We start from the raw sequence: 22,503 nt of genomic DNA on the forward strand, positions 1-22,503 counted from the left end.
ATTATTAATACCATCTCTAAGAATACTTTCCATTAATTTACCCACCACTGATGTCAAACTGACAGGTCTATAATTGCTAGGCTTCCTTCTAGAACCCTTTTTAAACAATGGAACCACATGAGCAATACGCCAATCCTCCGGCACAATCCCCGTTTCTAATGACATATTAAAGATCTCCGTCAGAGCTCCTGCTATTTCTACACAAACTTCCCTCAAGGTCCTGGGGAATATCCTGTCAGGACCCGGAGATTTATCCACTTTTAAATTTCTTAAAAGCGCCAGTACCTCCACTCTTTAATTGTCATAGGTTCCATAACTTCCTTACTTGTTTCCCACACCTTAGACAATTCAATATCCTTCTCCTTAGTGAATACCGAAGAGAAGAAATCATTCAAAATCTCTCCCATCTCCTTCGGTTCCACACATAGCTGACCACTCTGATTCTCTAAGGGGCCAATTTTATCCCTCACTATCCTCTTGCTTTTAATATAACTTGCTTTTAATTTCTTCTACAGTAAAGTCCTGTGTGAATACAAAGTACGCTGGGCCTTTGGTCAAGTAAACAAATTCAAGGGATTCAATGTCTTGCATCATGTCCCCATTGTCCTTGACAATTTTTATCAATGTGCCATAGAAAACATTCTATCTGAGTCCTGCCGAAGGGTCTTGGCCCGAAACATCGACTGTACTTCTTCCTATAGATGCTGCCTGGCCTGCTGCGTTCCACCAGCATTTTGTGTGTGTTGCTATCTGGATGCATAACAGCTTGGTATGGCAACTGCTCTGTACGTGACCGCAAGAAACCGAAGAGTTATGGACACAGCTCAGCGTATCATGGAAACCGGCCTCCCCTCTGTGGACTGATTATTACTGGTTCCATTATTCAGGCAGTGAGAAGTATAGACAAAGACCCCACCCATCCAACACATACTCTCTTCTGTCCTATTCCATCAGGAAAAAGTTACAAATGCCTGAAAGCACGTACCATCAGGCTCAAGGATAACTTCTATCCTACTGCCATAAGACAATTAAACATTTCCCTAGTATGGCAAGATGTACTTTTGACCTCAATCTAACTCATTATGATCTTGCACCTTATTGTTCACCTGCACTGCACGTTCTCCATAGCTGTTACTCTTTAGTCTGCATTGTTATTGTTTTCCATTATTGAACCTCAAAGTCTGACTAATGGTCTGGTCTGTATGAACAGTATGTGGGACAAGCTTTTCACTGTATCTTGGTGCATGGGAGAAGAATAAATCAATTCCAATTCCATCCAACCCTCTTTGTAGTTCTCCATCAGTGCACTTTGTGACCAATATCAAATACTAATCCTCGAATGGCATTAATGGGGTGAAGGATAGTCATGGACAAAAAAAAAACAGCTATGTCAGGAGTGACCCCCTTACACAAGGTGTAATAGACATTTGGATCTGACTTGCAGACTTCCAAAATATAGGTGGCTAAGTAAAAATAAAATAAAGTTGACTAGATTTAATTCAATTTAGATACAAGTTGACCAAATTAAGTTGACTGGAACTTGGTTGCAAACAAAGTGGGACTGTGGTTGAAATCAGATTGAAATAACGGGGTATTCATACCACAGGAGTAGACATGCGTAAGCATCATCCCTGATGAAACTGGCAGAGTTTATCATTGAGACATCAGTTAAAAATGATACCTGTACCTGACCAGTAGCCCGAGAAGAGTTTATTCATCATATATGCTGGGAAAGCACTAGATCTTTTTGTTTTTACTAGATTTGTATTCAATGATATTAAGCATTATTAGGTCAAGGGCAATAAATGATTAAAATGTAGAAATCAGTTAGTGAATGGCAGAACAGGCTCCAAGGACAAAATGTGAGAACATAAGAAATGTGAGAACATTATAAGAAATTACAATTCCCAACTTCTAGACAGAGCATACCATATTATTTTAAAATTAAGTATGGAAAGCCTACTGAAAATTATTGGAATTAGGATGACAAGATACAGAACATCCTTTTTTGCTGAACCACTTACTAATTGTCAAACCTGCATGTGTTGCTGTTTGGTGGAAAAATTAGGTGTGAAAGACAAGCCAATTCTGTGTGACCTTGTCTTTCCTTAAGCATTGATGAGCTTGCATTTTTCACAATTTGTCATTCCATTCAGCTCAAGACAATAACACAGCTGCTGTAATGCCAGTGAAGTAACTAGAAGTGAAACCAGTGCATCAATCCATGGTTGCCATGGAGCACAAAGTATGCAAATAAAAGAAAAATATACAAGTACAGATCCTTCCAAGCCAAGGGAAATTACACTGAAGAAATAAAGTGGCAGAGGCATGAAACGAATACCTTTTTAATCTGCATTCACTCAGAAGACAATAAGTGATGTTAAAACAGAGCCCACTGTTAATGACAATAAGCAAAAATCCATCAGATTCACTGGACATGATCTGCTTTATCCCAGGATTCGCAGCAGGAGGTTAATGCTGAAAGTAAATTCAATAGTGCTGATGTTCATTCACACATACCACCATCAAGGAAAAAGTACGGGAGCCTTAGGTCCCGCACCACCAGGTTCAGGAAATTATTATCATACAACCATCAGGCTACAGGACTGGCGTGGTTAACACCGCTCACTACTACTCTGCAAACACGAGGAAATCTGCAGATGTTGGAAATTCAAACAACAACACACACAAAATGCTGGTGGAATAATTTTTCCTTTCGGTTAGTCCTGACGAAGGGTCTCAGCCCGAAACGTCGACAGCGCTTCTCCCTATAGATGCTGCCTGGCCTGCTGTGTTCCACCAGCATTTTGTGTGTGTTGTTGTCATTACTACTCTGAACTGATTCCACAACCTACAGACTCATTTTCAAGGACTCGATTGAAGTTCTCAACAATTCTTTTCCCCAATTTGATCAATTTGTTTTCTTTTCCACATGGCTGTTGGTCTATCTTTGTCTATGTATAGGCTTTGATAAATTATTGTATTTCTTTACTTTCCTGTAAATGCCTGCAAGAAAATGAAAGCAGTATGGTTATGGTAACATATACCTACTTTGATCTTAAATTTTCTTTAACTTTTACTTTGGAAAACAGCAAATGCAACCTTTTGCCGCAAAGAGGAAAGGAAAAGCAAACCAGTTATTTAGAGATCAGCAATCAGTAAAACTATGAAATATTATGGTATTAATAGTGAGTCAGGAAACTAAGGATGATGTTCGTGATTAAGCGATGAGAATGTTTTTCAAAGTTTAAGGTAAAATTTATCAGAGTGTATACATGTCACCATATACAACACTGAGATTCTTTTTCCTGCAGGCATACTAAGTGAATCTATAAAACACTAACTGTAAACAGGATCAATGAACAAAAAAACTGGCAAATGCAAATGCAAATATAAATAAATAGCAATAAATAACAACAGCATGAAAAAACAAGATAAAGAGTCCTTAGAGTGAGACCATCAATTGTGGGAACACCAGAAATAGTATGAGTGTAGTTATCTCCTTTTGTTCAAGAGCCTGATGGTTGAGGGGCTCTGGAACCTGGTGGTGTGAGTACTGAGGCTCCCGTGCCTTCTACCTACATCCACTTTTTATGAATGAAGAGACATTTGATATCTCTAACACAGCTTTCAGAGGATGCAAAGCAGAAGGACTGACAAGACTGCAGGATGAGGATGATGATGGGCTGGCAGCTATTTATTCTAATGGCCTCCATGATTAAAGCTCTTTGACAAACTAGGCATGAAAACTAGATGAGAGGATGTTCCAAGGAGTCGGCATGGATATGTGGTCCGATTCAAATCAGCAGGCAAGTGGATGGAATGAATTGGAGAGAAGTGCAAGAGTAACTACTCTGGTAGAAATAGTGGAAAATATTATTTTTAAGTAGTGAGAAATCTATAAACAGTTCAGAGGGATCTTGGGATGAATTGGAAATAGACATGCATTCCAAAAAGCATTCCAACTGTCTGGTGGATATTTTCCTGAAGCGAGTTTAATCAAAGAAGTTGAAGTCAATGCAGAGCTTGGAGAGGTACAGAAAGGCATATTGAACTAGAATCCACAGTCACGGGATGAAGAAGAGATTCGAACTTTTGTTTTAAGAACTGGGATCAGAATAGACATCTCTTCACTGGAGGAGAGAGATCCTTGCAGTTCTCTAAATGCCCTGTCATCAAATAAAGTCAAAATCGAGATCATCGGATTCCTTTAGAACCCAAAAATCTAGTGTTAAGAATAAGGCAAGAAAGTGGGCTGCTGAGATTGGATCAGTTATGATCACTCATTGATGCTCCCCAACTACTTCTGCTTCTTACATTCTTAAGGGATATTATCTTATTTTCCTTAAATTCACTATTATGCATCCGCCCAAAGCCAAATTAATGGGCAACAGTACCACCTTATCATGACTGAAGTCAAAACAGATGTGGAAATTTGCTACCATATTAGTTTACATACACTTTGTGGGAACTTAGCTAGCTATAGAAGGCGGCTAGAGAAAAATGTTGACAAGATTGAGTAGTAAAGTCTCTAAAAGAGGACAAATAGCTGCATGGAGCAATTGGAACTAAGTAAGTTATTTGTATTATAATATAAAGTTTTCAGCAGCTTTAAAATTCAAAAACTTCAATTTATTATCAAACTATTAACAGTATATGTCACCATTTACTACTGAGATTCATTTCCTTGCAGGTATTCACAGTACATGTACAACAGAGTCAATTAAAAAAAAACTACACAGAAACAAAGCCTGACAAACAACATGCAAAAGAAGGTAAACTCTGCAAATACAAAAAAAATTAATAATAAATAATGCTGAGAACAGAAGTTGGACAATCCTTGAAGGGGACTCCATAGTTTGAAGAATTGTTGTAATGTTTAGGTGAGCAGGGTTACCCATGCTGGTTTAAGAGCCTGATATTTGAAGGGTTCCTTAATCTGATGGGTCCGCATGATAAACTGAATTGTAAATTCACATGAGTTTTGATACGCTCATGGCCATATTTCCAAGAACAAGCCAGAGAGAAATATGTTCTTACAGAGCTGGCAAATTAAAATGCAGATCTCACTCCACAATTGCATTGCCCATTATCCATTCATTCAATATGCAGGCAAGACAAGTTCTGCAGCCACTTCCTCAGTAAGTACAGTTGTCGAGGACATAGAGGAGGAAATGAAAAGCAGCAATCCAAACTAAACAAGATCAGAAGTTCAAGATAAATTTTATTATAGAGTACATATATGTCACCACATACAACTCAAAGAATAATTTTCCTGTGGGCATACTCAGCAAATCGATAGAATAGTAACTATAACAGGATCAATGAAAGATCAAGTACAGTGCAGAAGACAATAAGCTATGCAAATGCAAATATAAATAAATAGCAATAAATAATGAGAACATAAAATAACAAGATAAAGAGTCCTTCAAGTGAGATGATAATAATTATAATAATTGTAAAATGTGTTTCATAGAACAAATGCCCACTCATGCAAGTGGGAGTTAGACACCTCAACAAGTTTAAAGCAATTTGAAAAAAATTAATTCATTGCATCTGTCCATTTGAGTGACAATCAACAATTCGCAATAAATATTCAACCAAAACTCAACAATGCTCCTCCTAAGGAATCAAATTGGTCAAATTTCTGCAGACATCAAAGCCATGACCTTAACAACTAACCTAAATAGCATATGATGTTCATTTTAGTCACAATGCTAAGTAACTGGTTTTAAGTTTAAGACCCCAAGGCATAGGAGCAGATTTTGCCATTTGGCCCATCGAGTCTGCTGCACCTTCCATCACTGCTGATTTATTATCTCTTTCAACTCCATTCTCCTGCCTTCCCCCTTAACCTTTAATGCATGATTAATCAACACCCACTTTAAATATACTCAATGACTTTGTCTCCACAGCTGTCTGTTTCAATGGATTCCACAGATTCACTAACCTCGAGCTAAAGAAATTCATCCTCATCTCTGCCCTAGATGGACATCCCTCTACTCTGAGGCTGTGCCTTCTGGTCCTAGACTTCTCCGCTCCTGGAAATATCCTCTCCACATCCACTCTGTCTAGGTCTTTTAATATTCAATAGGTTTCAATGAGATTCCCCACTCCCCTCCCACATTCTTCTAAATTCCAGTGAGTACAGGCCCAGAGTCATCAAACACTCCTTATATGTTAACCTGCTTCCTCAGCAAAACCTGCCTCTCCACCTATGTATGTATCGTACACAAATTTGGCCACAAAGCCATCAATTCCGTCTTCTAAATCTTTGACACGTTACGTAAAAAGAATCAATCCCAATAACAACCCCTGCAGAATTCCACTAGTCACTGGCAGCCAACCAGAAAAGGCCCACTTTACTCCCACACTTAGCTTCCTGCCAGTCAGCAATTCTTTTATCCATGCTAGTATCTTTCCTGTAGTACTATGTATGACACCTAGTCAAAGACTTTCTGAAAATTCAAGCGCATGGCATCCACCGACTCTCTTTTGTCTACCCTTCTGGTTACTTCCTCAAAGAATTCCAACAGATTTGTCAGGCAAGATTTTCCTTTAAGCAAACCACACTGATTTTGGCCTATTTTATCATGAACCTCCAAGTACTCTGAAACCTTATCCTTAATAATGGACTCCAACATCTTCCCAACCACAAAAGTCAGGCTAATTGGCCTATTATTTCCTTTCTGTTGCCTCTTTTCTTTCTTAAAGAATTGAGTAACATTTACAATTTTCCAGCCCTCAGGATCCATTCCAGGATCTAGAGATCATTACTAATTCCTCCATAATCACTTCAACTATCTCTTTCAGAACCCTGGAGCGTAGTCCTTCTGGTCCATGTTGCAGTATGGTACAAATTGGGTACCTTATGGAGAGGCAGGATATTTAACCATTTGCATTGTTGGATTGTGATGTAAAACTGATTTTTCTTGTAGTTTAGCTTTATGTTCATTTGTATTTTATATAATCACCGATATATTTGATTGTTCAGTGACTTCAATAGATACAGTTGCTTCTATATTTTTCTGGAAACTTTCAGTGATGGTTGTCATATTATTTGAATGTGGTTATTTGATTGGTTAACTGTTATCTGTTGGAATTTCAATGGATTTTTCTATAATCTGTTTTGTAAGAAACCACACTACCTTTTGTCTTTTTCCCTCTCCCCTTTGTTCTTTTTGTTCTCCTTCCCTCCCTTTCTGTTCTTTGCTCTTGTAACAGTTAATGAAGCAATAGTATGCGGCAAGTTTTATACCACAGTCTTAACTTCCAAAGCACATTTGCATCAAAATCCAGTATGTGTACTCTAGACATTGTAATCAGTTTACCAGCTTATTTTGGCAGGTTTGCCTTCATTAAAACTATATAATCTGCCTTAATGCTATCACTCCTCTTCATAAACTAAGCCTCTCAGGTCAGACCTGGCCGAATAACAGCTCACTATTATTGGGTGAAAACTCAGGAGTTAGCAAAATGGGAGAATTTGCCCATTTTGCATAACATCCAGAGAGTTCCCCTTTCCCATTCTTTAAGAAAAAAATGGTTTGCAGATAATTAAACTTAATTGGGAACAAGGCTAGCAGTTTTTCCAATCAACTCTCAATAATTTCACCTGAATTTCTAAAATTTTATTCAAACCTCATGACGTGAAGGTCTTCATTATCATTTTGTATTAATTCCAAAGTGTTCACAGCACAATCCCAATAAAATACACATCAAGGTTCCAATTTACAGCTTATTTTAAAGCCTCATTAAGCAGCAATTTCTGATTTGCGTGTGGTAGTAAATGAATATTGTCATTTTGTTGTTCCACATTTTTGAGAAGTTTTGTGAATTGTGATGTTTAATGCATTTTGTTAATGAATGTAAAATTATCAGTGATATTCAAGATTAGAGCCTTGCATTTTCTTGCCAGCAGAAAATCTTGGCAGAAACAGGAGAATGCCCCTCCTTCCCTCTCCTAATTAATCAGCATTCTCTATTTCTGTAAATCCTAATACAAGCGATGCAGGAAAATAACAGCACAATACCAGAGATGAATAATACACCAATTGTCTCTCTCAGATGTAAAACAAGAAAGCAAATAACATTTGATAAATGGTTTTCTATTCTGGAACTCATCCAATTATATTCTGCCAAATGTTAATATGTATTTATGTTTCTTATTATAAACGCTATACTGTTTTTACTGAAAGGACAGCTATATGAATTTTTGCAATAATCACCGTGAAATAGTGACAAATGAAGCAAACGTATCCTTAATCAAATAAGACTTAGCATGTAACAACATTAATATAATATTCATGCTTTTGTATTTCAATCCAAGCGTGTAAAGGGGTGTACTGCAAGGCAATGATTTAGCTCTATTTAATTAGTTCTTATTGAGCTGCTTACCTTAAATAGCCCATGTCTGCTGTTCCGTTGACCAAGCCATACACTGATTCCTGGGCTGAATGTGGTCTGGGGGGGATCTATGACACGCTCATAAATCCTATGGAAAAGAGCACATTATTCCCTCAAGTTAAAAGCTGCTGCCCAAGTCTTTGCAAACCCTCCTGTAAAAATTAACTGGAATTTTTTAATATTTCACATGAACAGGTGAATATCATCAATTGATATGTTGGTGATGTATTAAATTTTGTAAAAAAAAAATTAGATGAATGCCTGAACAATTCCAAGTGACACTTTACCTCTTTGTGAGTTTGCAGCATGCAAGGTATCTGTACGAGTTAAACACTGTAGGTGTTTGCTAATAGTGGCTGGATTATTTCTTATCCTCAAGGCAGAGTTTATCTGTCTTTGGTCAAAAAAGAGTTTATCTGTCTTTGGTTACGATGTTTGTGGATTGAGCCCATTTATTGAAGCAACTCTAGCTCAATTTCTTGGGACCTCACCTAGCCTGAGGAATCACTATCAATCATTGCCTAAGGTGATTTCACAAGTCGGAATTTGGAGCTGCCCCAACCATAACAGCAATGAAGACCCCCCCCCCCCCAACGACAGCAACAATCAAGTGGAGACTAAGAATCGTAAGCCCTGAAATCTTTTTAACTTACTATATAGTATTTACTGTGGTTCATTTCTGCTTTGTGTTTTATAATAATAAATTAGGCTTGAACTACTTTGTTGTATTTGTATGCTTATTACCACATTTCCCAGACACTCGAATTGGTTTGGGTCATTTGGGACGGATCAACTCAACCCATTACGATTGATTTTCCTCCTTCATTTCGACTGCATTGAAAGCGCTTGTCAATGTATCATCATTATAATCAATTTTCTACTTTGAAACTTAAAAGAAATTAAGTGTCCATCTATTTTTCAAATCAGCCTTTCTCCAGCCAGTGGACAGGTGAGCAAATGAACAGATTCCTATGGGAAATTCAACAATTGCAAACTCCACAGTCTCAATTATTATGTAAATATAATTTTTTTTACATAAATAGAGGTAAACAATTTTTCCTGTAAATCATTCTTTTAAAGTCACCTTCATATGTCGTAAACTGTAAATGCTGTTCACTTAATTCTGTTAGCTAGCAAGAAAGCCCAATTATTTGTAGATCCTATACTCTACTCATGAAAAAAAATTAGCAACCTATTTGTAGAAGAATAGAGAAACACTGACAATCTGTGACTCTCTCTACAACCTCTTTAAAAAAACATTTGGTGTGTTAGACTTTTTTTAATTCATGTACCATAGAAAGCATTTTATCTAGGTGCATAATGGCTTGGTATGATGTACAGTTCAGTACATCACAGGAACCAGCCTCCTCTTAGTGGACTGTATATATACTTTTCGCTCTCTCATAAAATACCCAGCATAATCAAAGACCCCTCCCAGACTAGGCATTCTCTGTTTTCCCCTCACCCATCAAGCAGAAGATACAACAGCCTGAAAGCACGTATCACAGGCTTCCACCCTACTGTTTCCAGATTCTTGAACGTAGCTCTTGTACACGATGGACTCTCTACCTCACAGTCTAATTATGATCTTGCACTTTATTGATTGCCTGCAGTTTCACTTTCTCTGTAGTTGTTGCACTTTATTCTGAGCTGTTATTGTTTTCCATTGTTCCACCTCAACGCACTATGTAATGACCTGATCTGTATGAACAGAATGCATGTCAAGCTTTACACTGTATCGTGGTACATGTGACAATAATAAACCAAAGCCAGAAGTTGAAACATAAGCATTGTTACATTGCACCTGATTTGAACAGAGCAAGATCCCACGATCAGTGGTGTTATATATTCCACATCTTCTCCTCCACTCTCCTTAAGCGAGGGATAAATGGGAAAAAAAAGAGGCTAGCAGAGATAAATTCTGTTTTATCTTCCCCAAATTATGAGCAGAATTAAGCCATTCAGTCTACAGAGTCTGCTCTGCCATTCCATCATGGCTGATTTATTACCCTCCTTAACCCTATTCTCCTGCCTTTTCCCTGTAACCTTTGACTGCCTTACTAATCAAGAACCTATCAGCCTCAGAATCAGAATCATTTCATTGCCAGTATGTGAAACATAATAGAATTGATTGTGGTTCAGTGCTACAATAAAACACGGGTCAATAATATAACAGACAACAGAATAGCAACCAACAATTTACAAGACAATAGTGCAAACAGCCACTATCAAAAATTAGCAGAATGGTCGCATGCGTAAACGTCAATCAAACTTAAATGTGAACATATGAACAGCGCCAATAATTATCAACAGAATAAGGAGAGAAGGAAAATCCATTTAACAGATGTTGTGCAAGGACAGCTAGGGTTTGAGGGTATTACAGTTTAAATTTACCCAATGACTTGGCCTCCACAGTGGTATGAGGCAATGAATTCCACAGATCTACCATCCTCTGGCTAAAGAAATCCCTTTTCATCTCTGTATTTGTGGTAAACTATGTATACCTGTCTGGACACGCCCCTCTGCTGTGCTCCTCTGGCTCCTCCCACAGAGCCCTGTATAAAGGCAATTGGGGCACTGCTCCTCCCTCAGTCTCCAAGATGTCGTGCTCCCTTTTTGCTGCTAATAAGAGCCTATCATTCACTTCCAGTCTCCGAGAGTTATTGATGGTGCATCATTATTAAAGGAATATCCTATTCTGAGGCTGTGCCATATAAAGGGTATACATATCCACCTAAAGCAAGAGAGTACTTTTTTTTCAAAAATACTTCATTCACACCGTGGCAACTTTGACAGAACAATATTCTCAAATCTGGACTGTGGTGTTGACCATCAATCTGAAATTTTAAAGTGAACCCTTAACCAGAGTGCTACTGACTGAACCACTGTTGTTACTACAAGAGTGACAGGAACACTGAAGGAACGAATACGATGAAAAAAACAACGCTTCAGTTATCTCAGCGTGCCTACGGACTTGATGGCTTTTTTCTATCCTATAATTTGCCAGGAAGAGACTGAGACTATTCACAAATATTCATTCTTCAAACTGAAAAGAGAGATATAACGTTGAACTGAGCAAAGGATGATTTTTCAGAAAAAGATTCCAAAACAATTTCTATTAATTCCCAGGTTACAAATAGTTGGCCAAACCAGCACTTATTCACTCTTCATTGATAGCTGGAGTTGTTGTTCACCCATTACTCTTTGTGATGATTTGGATAGATGCAATCGAAAAGAAAAACGCTCAGAACCGTACATCGCCAAGGGCCTGTTTAGAAAAGGCATTGATTGTAGCAGACGAATATTCATGGTTAAGGTTTTAAACAACCCTTTCAAAGCTAATTGGTAGAAGAAATAACAAAATCAAGCTCTTAAATAGACATGATGGGATCCGAATGAATACCGAAAAATACTGCAAATGTTCAGCAGGTCAAACAGCATCTACTGAATGAGAGAGGAAAAAACATTTCAAATCAACATCATACATGAAAGGTTATCAACAGCTAGTTCTTTTTTTTTTTAAATGGAGTTACAGCACAGATCAGGCCATTCCAGCCCTTCTAGCTGCACCAACCAACAACTCATGATTTAACCCTACGCTAATCACAGGACAATTTACAATGATCGATTAATCCACCAACCGTCTTTGGACCTGAGCACCCAGAGGAAACACACATGGTCACAGTGAGAACGTAGAAACAACAGTAAGAATTGAACACTGGTCACTGGTACATACTACCGGTCCACCCTTTCTAATTACTTTAATGGTGGCAGCAGGTATTTTGTACCTTAAAAAGATAACAGACCTTTCCTCTTTCCACAAATGCACTCTGACGTGTTGAATATTTGTATCATTTTATATGCTTTATTTTAGATTTTCAGCAACTGCTTTGGAAGTCCAGTGTAATAGTTCTGAGGTTACTAATCCAACAACATAATCAGACTGCAATTATATCCAGTTACACAACACTGATATTGTATATGTTAGTACAGAAAGATATCAGTCATCTTTAATTGTTTTAGAATCCTGCAGCATAAAAACAGTCTTATTTCAAAGATGAGAGATTCTACAGATGCTGGAAATCCAAAGCAACACATACAAGATGCTGGAGGAACTTGGCAGGCCAGGTAGAGTCTATGGAAAAGAGTAAACAGTCTATCTTTTGGGCTGTGGTTGGAATACTTGCCTTCACTACCTTCTCTTGCCGCATGTTCCAGATTGCAACCAATATTTGGAAGACTAATAAACTCTTCACGGGCTTCCAACCAGGTCTTGTACCCAATCTGGAAGCCCGAGAAGAGTTTATTCCGCATCGATGCTGGGAAAGCACTAGATCCTTTTTCATTTGGATAATTCTACCACCCCTTCCCATCCACTCTAACCTGCTTTCACCTTTATTTGAAAGGCATATTCTCTGCTTTTCATAAAACCGCATTGAACTACAATGAATGTTGGAGTCTCCAGTGATATTTATTTACCCATCACTTGGAAGAACACATGCCATCATAGACGCACACAATTGACTGATTATGCGTAGTGTGCCCTCTCACAAAAAATAAGAAATATCAAGACATCCCTATCATGAAATAACCTTATCCACATTGCAAATATGTTTCGATTTCAGTTGGATGTAAATTTACTTTTCAAAAAGAATTGCAGATCTCATTTGCAAATGGGTTCAGTCTTTGAATTACATCTGAACCCCATTGGGCATGAACAGCAGATTATTCAAGCTGAGGCCCTGTGGTCAACATCCCATTAAAGGTCAATAATTCCTCGTGCATTATGCAATAGTTCTCCAGGACTTCAACTCCATATGGATTACAATTGGCACGAATTATTTACAGAATCTTGCTACTCTCCAGATGTGCATATTATTCCCATCATTCATTACAAAATGGAAGAATTATTCTGATCCAATGACATAGCAGCAATTTAATGGACCCCCCCATCGCCCCAAACCTAACGACAGAGTCTAACTCTCCTCTGAGAGATCAAGCAATTAGTTCTGTAGCTCAGAGGGTTCCTAACTGAAAGGCAAATTTGGATAGATTCTCAGTAAGCATTAGAAAAAAACTCTCTTGGCTCAGAGGGTTCCTGCCCAAAAAAAAAATCTGGTCAACAGACTGTTCTTCTTCATGGGTGGGGCCACAACAGGATCTCCGGGATGCTGAATCCCCAAATTCTACAAATCTATGGAAAGAAGGGTTTCCCAGACTCAGACTTCAAAGGAGTCCAGGTGGATTGACAATGGAAGCTTAAAGCACTACACCACAAATGGGAAATCAGGCTGTTCAAACTCCAGTCTAAGGGAGTGTCACTGGGCTGACAGGAGTCTCTTAAAGTTTAAAAAAAGTGCCCCTGTACCTCTGATCCATTGAATGGAATTAACTTCCAAATGTCGTCCTGCCCTCAAACCAATTTCTGTTTCTTTTTTATCCCCTCCTTGAAAGCACTAACATCACATTAAATCTGATCAGTAATTCCAGTTAGAAACCCCCAAACCCCTCTATTACCCCAGTCACTGCACTGTAAACATTTTAAACCACTTTTTGTAATGCTGTTTACATTGCAAATTCGTGCTGGTATTAATGTGTTTGTGCACATTTCATTCCATACTCTAACCTTCAACTTATTTCTATATAATTAGTTATTACTGTTGAATGTTTTTATTTTTGTCTCATGTTGCACCAACATGCCACAGCAAATTCTTAATACATAAAGTACATGGTGAATTAATAAAGTTGAAGCTGAATAAAAGATGGCTATGATCATTAGAACACTGAAGGCCTTGATCTTCAAGTACAAGCTAAATAGGGGCGCATGGTAGCCTAGTGGTTAGCACAATGCTTTACATTTCCAGCAACTTCCCACAGCTGCCTGCAAAGATTCAGCTCATTCTCCCCATGACCATGTAGGTTTCCAAAAGGTGCTCTGGTTTCCTCCCACAGTCCAAAGACGTACCGGTTGGTAGGCTGATTCATCATTTAAATTGTCCTATGATTAGGCTAGGGCTGAGTCTGGGATTACTGGGCGTCATGGCTCAAAGGGCCGGGAGGGTCTATACCATGCTGTATGTCAATTTTAAAAAATGCTTCTCGCTCCTGTGGCAGCAATCCCCTCACTCAGTGCATGACTTGAGGGTGAGGCAAAGGTTCAGAGTCCGAAATTTAACATTAACTTAACCCTTCTGGGGGTCTGTGTAGTTGAGGCAAATCCCACCACAGGAACTGCACCTTTTGTGACTTCAGCAAATGAAGCGTGTATTGGTTTAAGAAAACACAATCGCTGTTGTAAAGTAACAGCCAATTCTCACACAGCAAACGCAGTCACAGCCACAACACAGAGATGCGGAACAGAAACCTCCAGAGATTTAGATCTTTCAAAAGGCTGGTAATATAATGCAAGGAACAAATATTAGTGAGGTCACGAAAAGTTCATCTGTTGCTCTTCAATGAGTGTCTTGGAAGATTTTAAATAACAAAGTGAAGCTGTGCACAGAGTATTAAATTTCTTATTATTGTATGTTTATTTTTGCACTGTATCAATGTTCTTCATTTTGATCTGGGGTTTTTTTCATCTGTAGCTATGTAGAAGATGTATAAAAAACTAATAAAAAAAATTTTAAAAAAGAATATTAAATTTCCAATAATCACAGAACATCTTCAAATACTGCATTGAAATGATCCCCAACATCATGGGGCCAACTCATTACCTTCTGACTATGTGGGCGCCAAAATACATGAACAGAGAAAAGGGTGTCAAAAATCCTTGATACAGGTCAGAGCTTATTGAATACTGCATCAAGAGGCACAAGTGTAAGAGTCTGATGTGATAAATATGGAACACAAAACAAACAGGCAGGAGGTCATGATAACACAAGCATTAGAAGCAGCTTCTCCTCCTCCATCAGATTTCTGAATGATCCATGAACACTATCTCATTAGAATCACCTAATCTCACTTCAGTCACCGACTCACTTCAACACACTCCTGAAGAAGGGTCTCAGCTCGAAATATTGACTGTTCATTTCCATGGAGTTTGCCTGACCTGCTGAGTTTCTCCAGCAATTTGAGTGTCTCACTATCTCATTATTTCTCCTTTCCACCATTTATTTTTGTAACTTACAGTAATCTTTATTTCTTGCACCGTGCAGCTGCTGTAAATCAATAAATTTAATGACATACGACAGTGAAAATTGTGTACTGTGCATTTGGAGAGAAAAAAAATTCAGGAACATATCATTCTGCTCTGCTTATATTGATACAGAATAGCCATTTTCAGATGGTTTGCCCAAAACTGGAAGCATCAGAACAAATTTCCAACCTTTCACAATGCGAATACTTGAATTCAGTTTTCAGTCATACTGCAACAAAAGGCAAACTTATCCATCGGAACTTACTTATCACAGCCAATTTCGATGATGGATTTACCGGGAGTCAAATACAGCGAAGAACTAAAAGCATCTCAGTTAACCAGGTTGACAGCTGTCCCATTTGACAAAGCAATCTGATACAAGAATTTTGAACCTACTGTTATTTCCATTTTAAATTAAATCCTCTCACATCACATTTGCCTCACAGTGAAGCTGACAAAGCTTCAATCTCAATTTATTGAGACCTCTCTGGCCAAATGCTTTCAGCCAACTTCACCATTAGATACCCAAGTTGCAAAATCTGTTCAGGTAAATTGATTATTTTTGTCTTGTCCTGCTCTTGCTTCTCAGTTAATCATTTCAAAAGTAGTGAACAGATCAGCAAATCATTATAAAATCAGCCTTCCACCTTGCTGAAAACTGCCAATGCTTCAGACAAAACAGTTTAGGCCTTCTCGGTCAGCAATTTATCAGCAAGGTCAACTTAATTAACATCAACGAAACATTTATTTGGTACTCTTATTACGAGCACTCTCCACTTTGTCCTGCTAAAGAGTCTACTAGCCAATATCATATCATTTGATTGGCTGAGAGTACCCAGCCTAGAGTCATAGTCATAGAACACCACAGCACAGAAACAGGTACTTCAGTCCATCTAGTCTGTGCCAAACTATTGAACTGCACCCAGACCATTTGACTCCATACCCCTCCTATCTCGTATATGTTGAAATTGAACCAGTATCCCGCACTCCGCTGGCAGCTCATTACATACTCTCACCATCTGCTAAGTGAAGATCCCCCTCATGTTCCCCTTAAACATTTCACCTTTCACCCTTAACCCATGACCTCTAGTTCTAGTCTCTCCCAACCTCTGTGAAAAAGCCTGCTTGCATTTTCCTAATCTATACTCCTCATAATATTATCAGTCTTGTAAGGAGTATTGAAACATGCCCCGTTCAAAAACCGGCATAGTCTCCAAATAATTTTGTAACAAATAGGAAGTAAATTGAATCCTAAATCAAAGGCCTTGCCCCAGGAGAAAATGAGCCATGTGTACGTTCGATCACAGCAGAGGTAATCTCAGTAAAACATAAGGTAGTGATTGGGATTGGCAGGATCAATGCCAAGAGGCTGTCTCAGTCTACAACTTTGGCATGAAGCCTCAGATTGTGGGGCCAGCTATATAGGACAGATAAGAAACAATTCTTTATTCAGGGAGATGCAAACTTTTTGAATTCTTCATCCCAGAGGATTGTGGATGCTCAGTCACCAGGTATTTTCAAGGTTAAGACTGATACTATTTGGCACATCAAAGGGAAAGTTAATTTATGAGAAGCATTTGATTGCTCTGTCCCTGTATTTGCTGGAGTTTAGAAGAATAACAGGAGATCGCATTGAAACCTATCAAGCATTGAAAGGCCTAGATAGAGTGGATGCAGAGAGGATGGTTCCTATAATGGGGCAGTCTAGGACCAGATGGCACAGTCTCAGAATAGAGGGACATCCCTTTAAAACAGAGATGAGGAGGAAGTTCTTTAGCCAGAGAATGTTGAATCTGTGAAATTCCTTGCCACAGACAGCTGTGGAGGCCAAGTCAATGGGTATACTTAAAGCAGAAGTGGATAGGCTTCTTTTTATTTGACAGAGCATCAAAGGTTATGGAAGGAGGCAGGAAAATGAGGTTGAGTGGTATAATAAGTCAAACATGGAGCAGACTTAATGGGCCAAATGGCCTAATTCTACTCCTAAATCTTACGGTTTTACAGAATCAAGGGATGTGGAAGCAAATTGTATGGAGAGAATAACAAGTTAAAGGTTCAGTCACAGCTCTACTTGCTGGCAGAACAGGCTTGAAGTGTGAAGGGAGGGGAGATGGCGTTGGCATATTGCCTTCTTTACCCCTAGGTCCTCATAAAAGCTCTGCTTGTAAACTGAGTGCTTTCAATCAGACTGATCATTGATCTATGTTGTAAAATTTGTTGTTTTGACAGCAGCATAGTGCAATATGTAAAATATGAAATACACACACACACGAACTAAATTAGTTCAAAAAAGTAGTGAGGTTAATGGGCCATACAGAGATCTGATGGCGGAGAGGAAGAAGCTATTTCTAAAGCATTGAGTGTGTCCTCGGGTTCCTGTACCTCCTCTCTCATGATAGTAATAAGAACAGGGACTGCCATGGGTGGTGGGGATACTTAGTGATGGACGCTGCCTTCTTGAGTCTTCTCCTTTTGAAGGTGTCAACTGGCTGAGTTTACAACACTCTGCAGATTCTTCTGAGCAATATGATCATTAGCTAACCACCCAGCAGCTCAAATCATATGCAACAAATTATAAAGGGCAACTTAGAATCAGATAAGCAGTTGCCCAAAAATTCAAAAGAGCATTCCACAAATCTAATTTAAGTTTCTATAGGCAAGAGACCCTACCTGAACATTTAACAAGGAACACTGCCACACACTTTGCAGTGTCTGTTCTAATACAATGAAAGGAAAGTACAGTGCTACAAATCCAGATAGTGGGCATATCAAAGCTACTAGATAAAGGACATAAATAAGACCTTGCTACTGTTATCCACATTTCAGATCGAAAGAAACCCCATTATTTCTGCAGTGAAGTCATCCCTTTGAAAAAGGAAATAATAATTCTTAAACAGATTTATGGCAGAGAAGAACTTGACAGCAATATTGCACTTTGGCTAGATTATGGAAAAGAATTCCATCCTATACAATCCTTCAGGATCAAGAACAAACAAGAGAAAATCTGCAGCTGCTCAAAATCTGAGCAATACATACAAACTGCCGGAGGAAGTCAGCAGGCCAGGTAGCATCAATGCAAAACAGTCCAGTCAACATTTCGGGCTGAAACCCTTCAGCAGGGCTGGAGGTAAAAAAGCTAAAGGGTAGATTTAAGTGGTGAAGGGAGGGGAGAGAGAAACACAAGGTGATAGGTGAAACCTGGAGGGGGAGGGATGAAGTAAACAGCTGGGAACTTGATTGGTGAAAGAAACAGAAGGCCAAGGAAGGAAGGAAGGAAGGAAGGAAGGAAGGAAGGAAGGAAGGAAGGAAGGAAGGAAGGAAGGAAGGAAGGAAAGGGGCAGGAGCATCAGAGGGAGGTGATAAGCAGTTAAAGTATGAGGGTGAAAATAGGGTGGGAAATGGTTAAGGGGGTGGTAGGCATTACCGGAAGTTTGAGAAATTGATGCTCGTGCCATCAGGTTTAAAGCTACCCAAACGGAATATGAGGTGCTGTTCTTCCAACCTAAGTGTGGCCTCACCACAACAGTGGAGGCGGCCATGGATGGACAGATCAGATTGAGAATCAGAAGTGAAATTAAAATGAGTGGCCACTGGGAGATCCTGCTTTTTCTGGCGGACAGAGCGTAGGTGCTCGGCAAAGCAGTCTCCCAATCTATATCGGGTCCAACCGATATACAGGAGGCTACGCCAGGAGCGCCCCAACAGATTTACAGGTGAAGTGCTACGTCAGCTGGAAGGACTGTTTAATGGCCCTTCAGGATCAAGGATGCTTTTATTTCCATTCTGTTAGCTCTATGGTAGTTGATGAGGACCCACAAACTCTACCCCAGATTGGGTGGGATGTGAGAAACTGAGGAGTGATGTGTACCTTCTGTTTACACTGGGCTTCTGTGTGATCCCAATAGGTGCACAAACATCTCCATGCCATCCCCATTTGAATGCTCATCAGCTAAGGGTTCCCAGGAGTCAACGAGAAGCTTGCATATTTTTGAGGATATTTTATATATATTCCTGAATCTCTTCCCAAGACAACACACAGAATAGCTATTTTTTTTCACCTGGAATTTCTGGAGTTCTCTACCTTAGAGGGTTGTGGAGGCCAGATCGTAGGAGTACTTAAAGAGAAGGCAGATACATTTTTGAGGATTGAGGAATTGATAACTATGTGGAATTGGCACAGAAAAGAACTAGAAGCCTAGGACAAGTCGTCTTTGGTCATATTGCATAGCAAAATACACAAGGAGTTTGCTGGCCTACTACTGCTCAAATTTTCTTATATGTTTTTTTTCCTCTTTTTCTCTCAGAAGTCAGATAACAAGCATGCAGAAGTCATGGCCTGCCCAATTGAGCCAAAGGAGTGTCATTGGTTCTTTAAGGACTAAGAGACGATCATGACATTGGTGTGCTTAAGTTTCCAGTGGATGTGAATAATTTTGTAGAGACAGTGTTGGTGGTATCGCTCCCGTACACTGAGGAGTCCGCTAGAGGCCATTCCAAGTTTCAGAAGCAAAGGCACAATGCACCGAAGTCAAGATCTTGACCTTCATTATTTTCTTCAGACTGGCAAAGCCTCTCTCCACACTGAAGCTTTTCATCAATTTTATACATTTGATGAAAAGTTCCCAAATAATTTGAGTTAGTTCCCAAATAATAGGAAGTATCTACAACATGAGAATCACCTTGGGGTTTACTATTAGTGTTTTACTGTAGGGCAGATTTGGTAGATACTTTTGCTTTGTCATGATTGAGTGCAAGGACCAACTTCACATGTGTTTCAATGAACAAACTGACAATCAATTGGAGCTCGGCCTCTGGATGCACAGAAACCTACAAATGAACTGTGTAACTGGTTCTAAAGCTGAATCAGTGTGGGCTGAATAGTCTTGTAATTTAGCTCTTCTCAATGATTGGTAGCTTGGAGGCAAGGTACAGCCTCGACAGAGAGGCAAGAATGAAAAAATTACACAGCTTTGCTGCATACTGTATATCATTAATGTCTGCTTGGCTAAAGTGCAAACACTTCACCGCAAGTCAGAAGATTATGAACTTAAATTCAACGCAATACTCTTTCTTCACTCTTCAGCTGTCCATCGATTTCGATGTTGACTTAGGCCTGGGCAAGGTTGTATGGGAGACCGGCAGTTGTCCATGCTGCAAGTCTCCTCTCTCCACGCCACCAATGTTGTCCAAGGGAAGGGAGGGGCAAGGGCCAACACAGCTTGGCACAGGTGTCGTCGCAGAGCAATGTGTGGTTAAGTACCTTGCTCAAGGACACAACACACTGCCTCAGTTAAGGCTCGAACTAACGACCTTCAGATCACTAGATCAACGCTTGGCCACAACGCCAACAAGGTTTGAATACAGTATTGAAGCATTAATGATTTGCATGAGATGAACCAATGCATTAGCCATATTGTCACAGCAATACAGCGTACTACTCACAAAATACAAATTTTCATTTATTATGCTACATTATCAGATATAAAATGAGAAAATTAAACAGGATGGAACAGGTTTTGTCCTTTTTCTCTCACTGAGCTTTCAAGCTTTCCCAGATTCCTTGACTCATCTGGCAAAAAAACATTGTTACTGCTGACATCGAAAGACATCCAATTAAATGGGAGATTCGCCCAAGCATTTCAGTACCCACCACCATCGATCTGGCAGGATTTGTGGTCAAGTGAAATAATAGTTGCATGTTCAGAGAAATTAATTTCACAGATCAAGAACAAATTTGAAAAATAGGTTATATTATCTGGCATATTTAAAACTTCCTTAAAATAGAGATTTTAAATATATCAACTTGGCAAGAGCAGGGTAAATATTACAATGAAAGGGTAGATTAAGAAATCTGTCTCATTTCATGTTAAGTTCAGTTCAACCAAAATGTCAAATCTGGCACTCTTAATAATTATTTATCAAGCTGGTGCTAATATAGATTCACACCGTAAAACATTAGGCAAATGCATGTACTATTGATTGATGCACATAGGCAGTATTTAAATTGTTTTGTTATTTGGATTGAAATTACAGTCTTGGCTCCTCTGTGACTCAAAAGGTCATAAGTTCAGATCTCAATCTACAGATTTGAGACCAGTTTCTGATCTGACTTACCAATGCCATATTAGAGTGCCACCCTATCAGAGATAGTCTTTCAGTAATGAAAGTAGTATTTCTGATGACACAACTTTTGCCGGCAAAATCTGAAATGATGACAAGGAGGCATACAGGAATGAGACAGATCAGTGGGTTGAGTGGTATAACAATAATCTTGCACTCATCATCAATAAGACCATGGAATTGACTGTGGAGCAGGAAGAGGAAGTGGTGAGAATGCATACCAATCCCCAGGAAGGGGTCAGCTGTGGAAAGAATGAGCGGTTTCAAGTTCCCGTCTCTGAAGGTCTACCCTGGACCCAACATATTGATGAAATTACAAAGAAGGCAAGCCAACAGCTATATTTCATCAGTTTGAATAGACTTAGTAAGTCACCAAACACTACAGATATAACGTGAAGAGCATTCTAACTGGCTGCATCCCCATCAGGTATGGAAGGCCAACCACACTGGATCAGAAAAAGCTGCAGCATGTTGCAAATTCAGCCAGCTCCATCCAGAGCCACCGCAGCAGAGGACATTTTCAAAAGTTTATGTTTCAAAAAAAAAATCAGTCATCATTATTATGGACCTCCATCACCAAAGACATGCTCTCTTATTTCAACCAGAGAAGAGGTACGGCACCCTGAAGACACACACTCTATTTTCTAGGAATACCTTCTTCCCCTTCACCAACAGATTTCTGAATGTACTATGAACCAACACACGAACACTACCCTCAGTATTTCTGCCGTCTTTTTACACTTATTAATTTTTATATTTTTTTCTTATGGAATTTATAATTTTTTTGTGTATTGCACTGAAATGTTGTGGAAAAACAACATGTCAGTGATATTGAACCT

General features: G+C 39.1%; 1 protein-coding gene across 1 annotated transcript in view; it reads right to left on the reverse strand.

The window, feature by feature from the left end:
- LOC132397564 (protein kinase C-binding protein NELL1-like) overlaps positions 1-22,503 on the reverse strand; it is a 943,441-nt gene that overhangs the window by 883,173 nt on the left and 37,765 nt on the right. The window contains exon 5 of the mRNA XM_059976383.1: positions 8,398-8,494. Within this exon, the coding sequence (XP_059832366.1) occupies positions 8,398-8,494 (97 nt within the window). The remainder of the gene's footprint in view (positions 1-8,397; positions 8,495-22,503) is intronic.

This window comes from Hypanus sabinus, chromosome 7 (assembly GCF_030144855.1).
Source record: "Hypanus sabinus isolate sHypSab1 chromosome 7, sHypSab1.hap1, whole genome shotgun sequence".
In the NCBI taxonomy this organism is placed as follows: domain Eukaryota; kingdom Metazoa; phylum Chordata; class Chondrichthyes; order Myliobatiformes; family Dasyatidae; genus Hypanus; species Hypanus sabinus.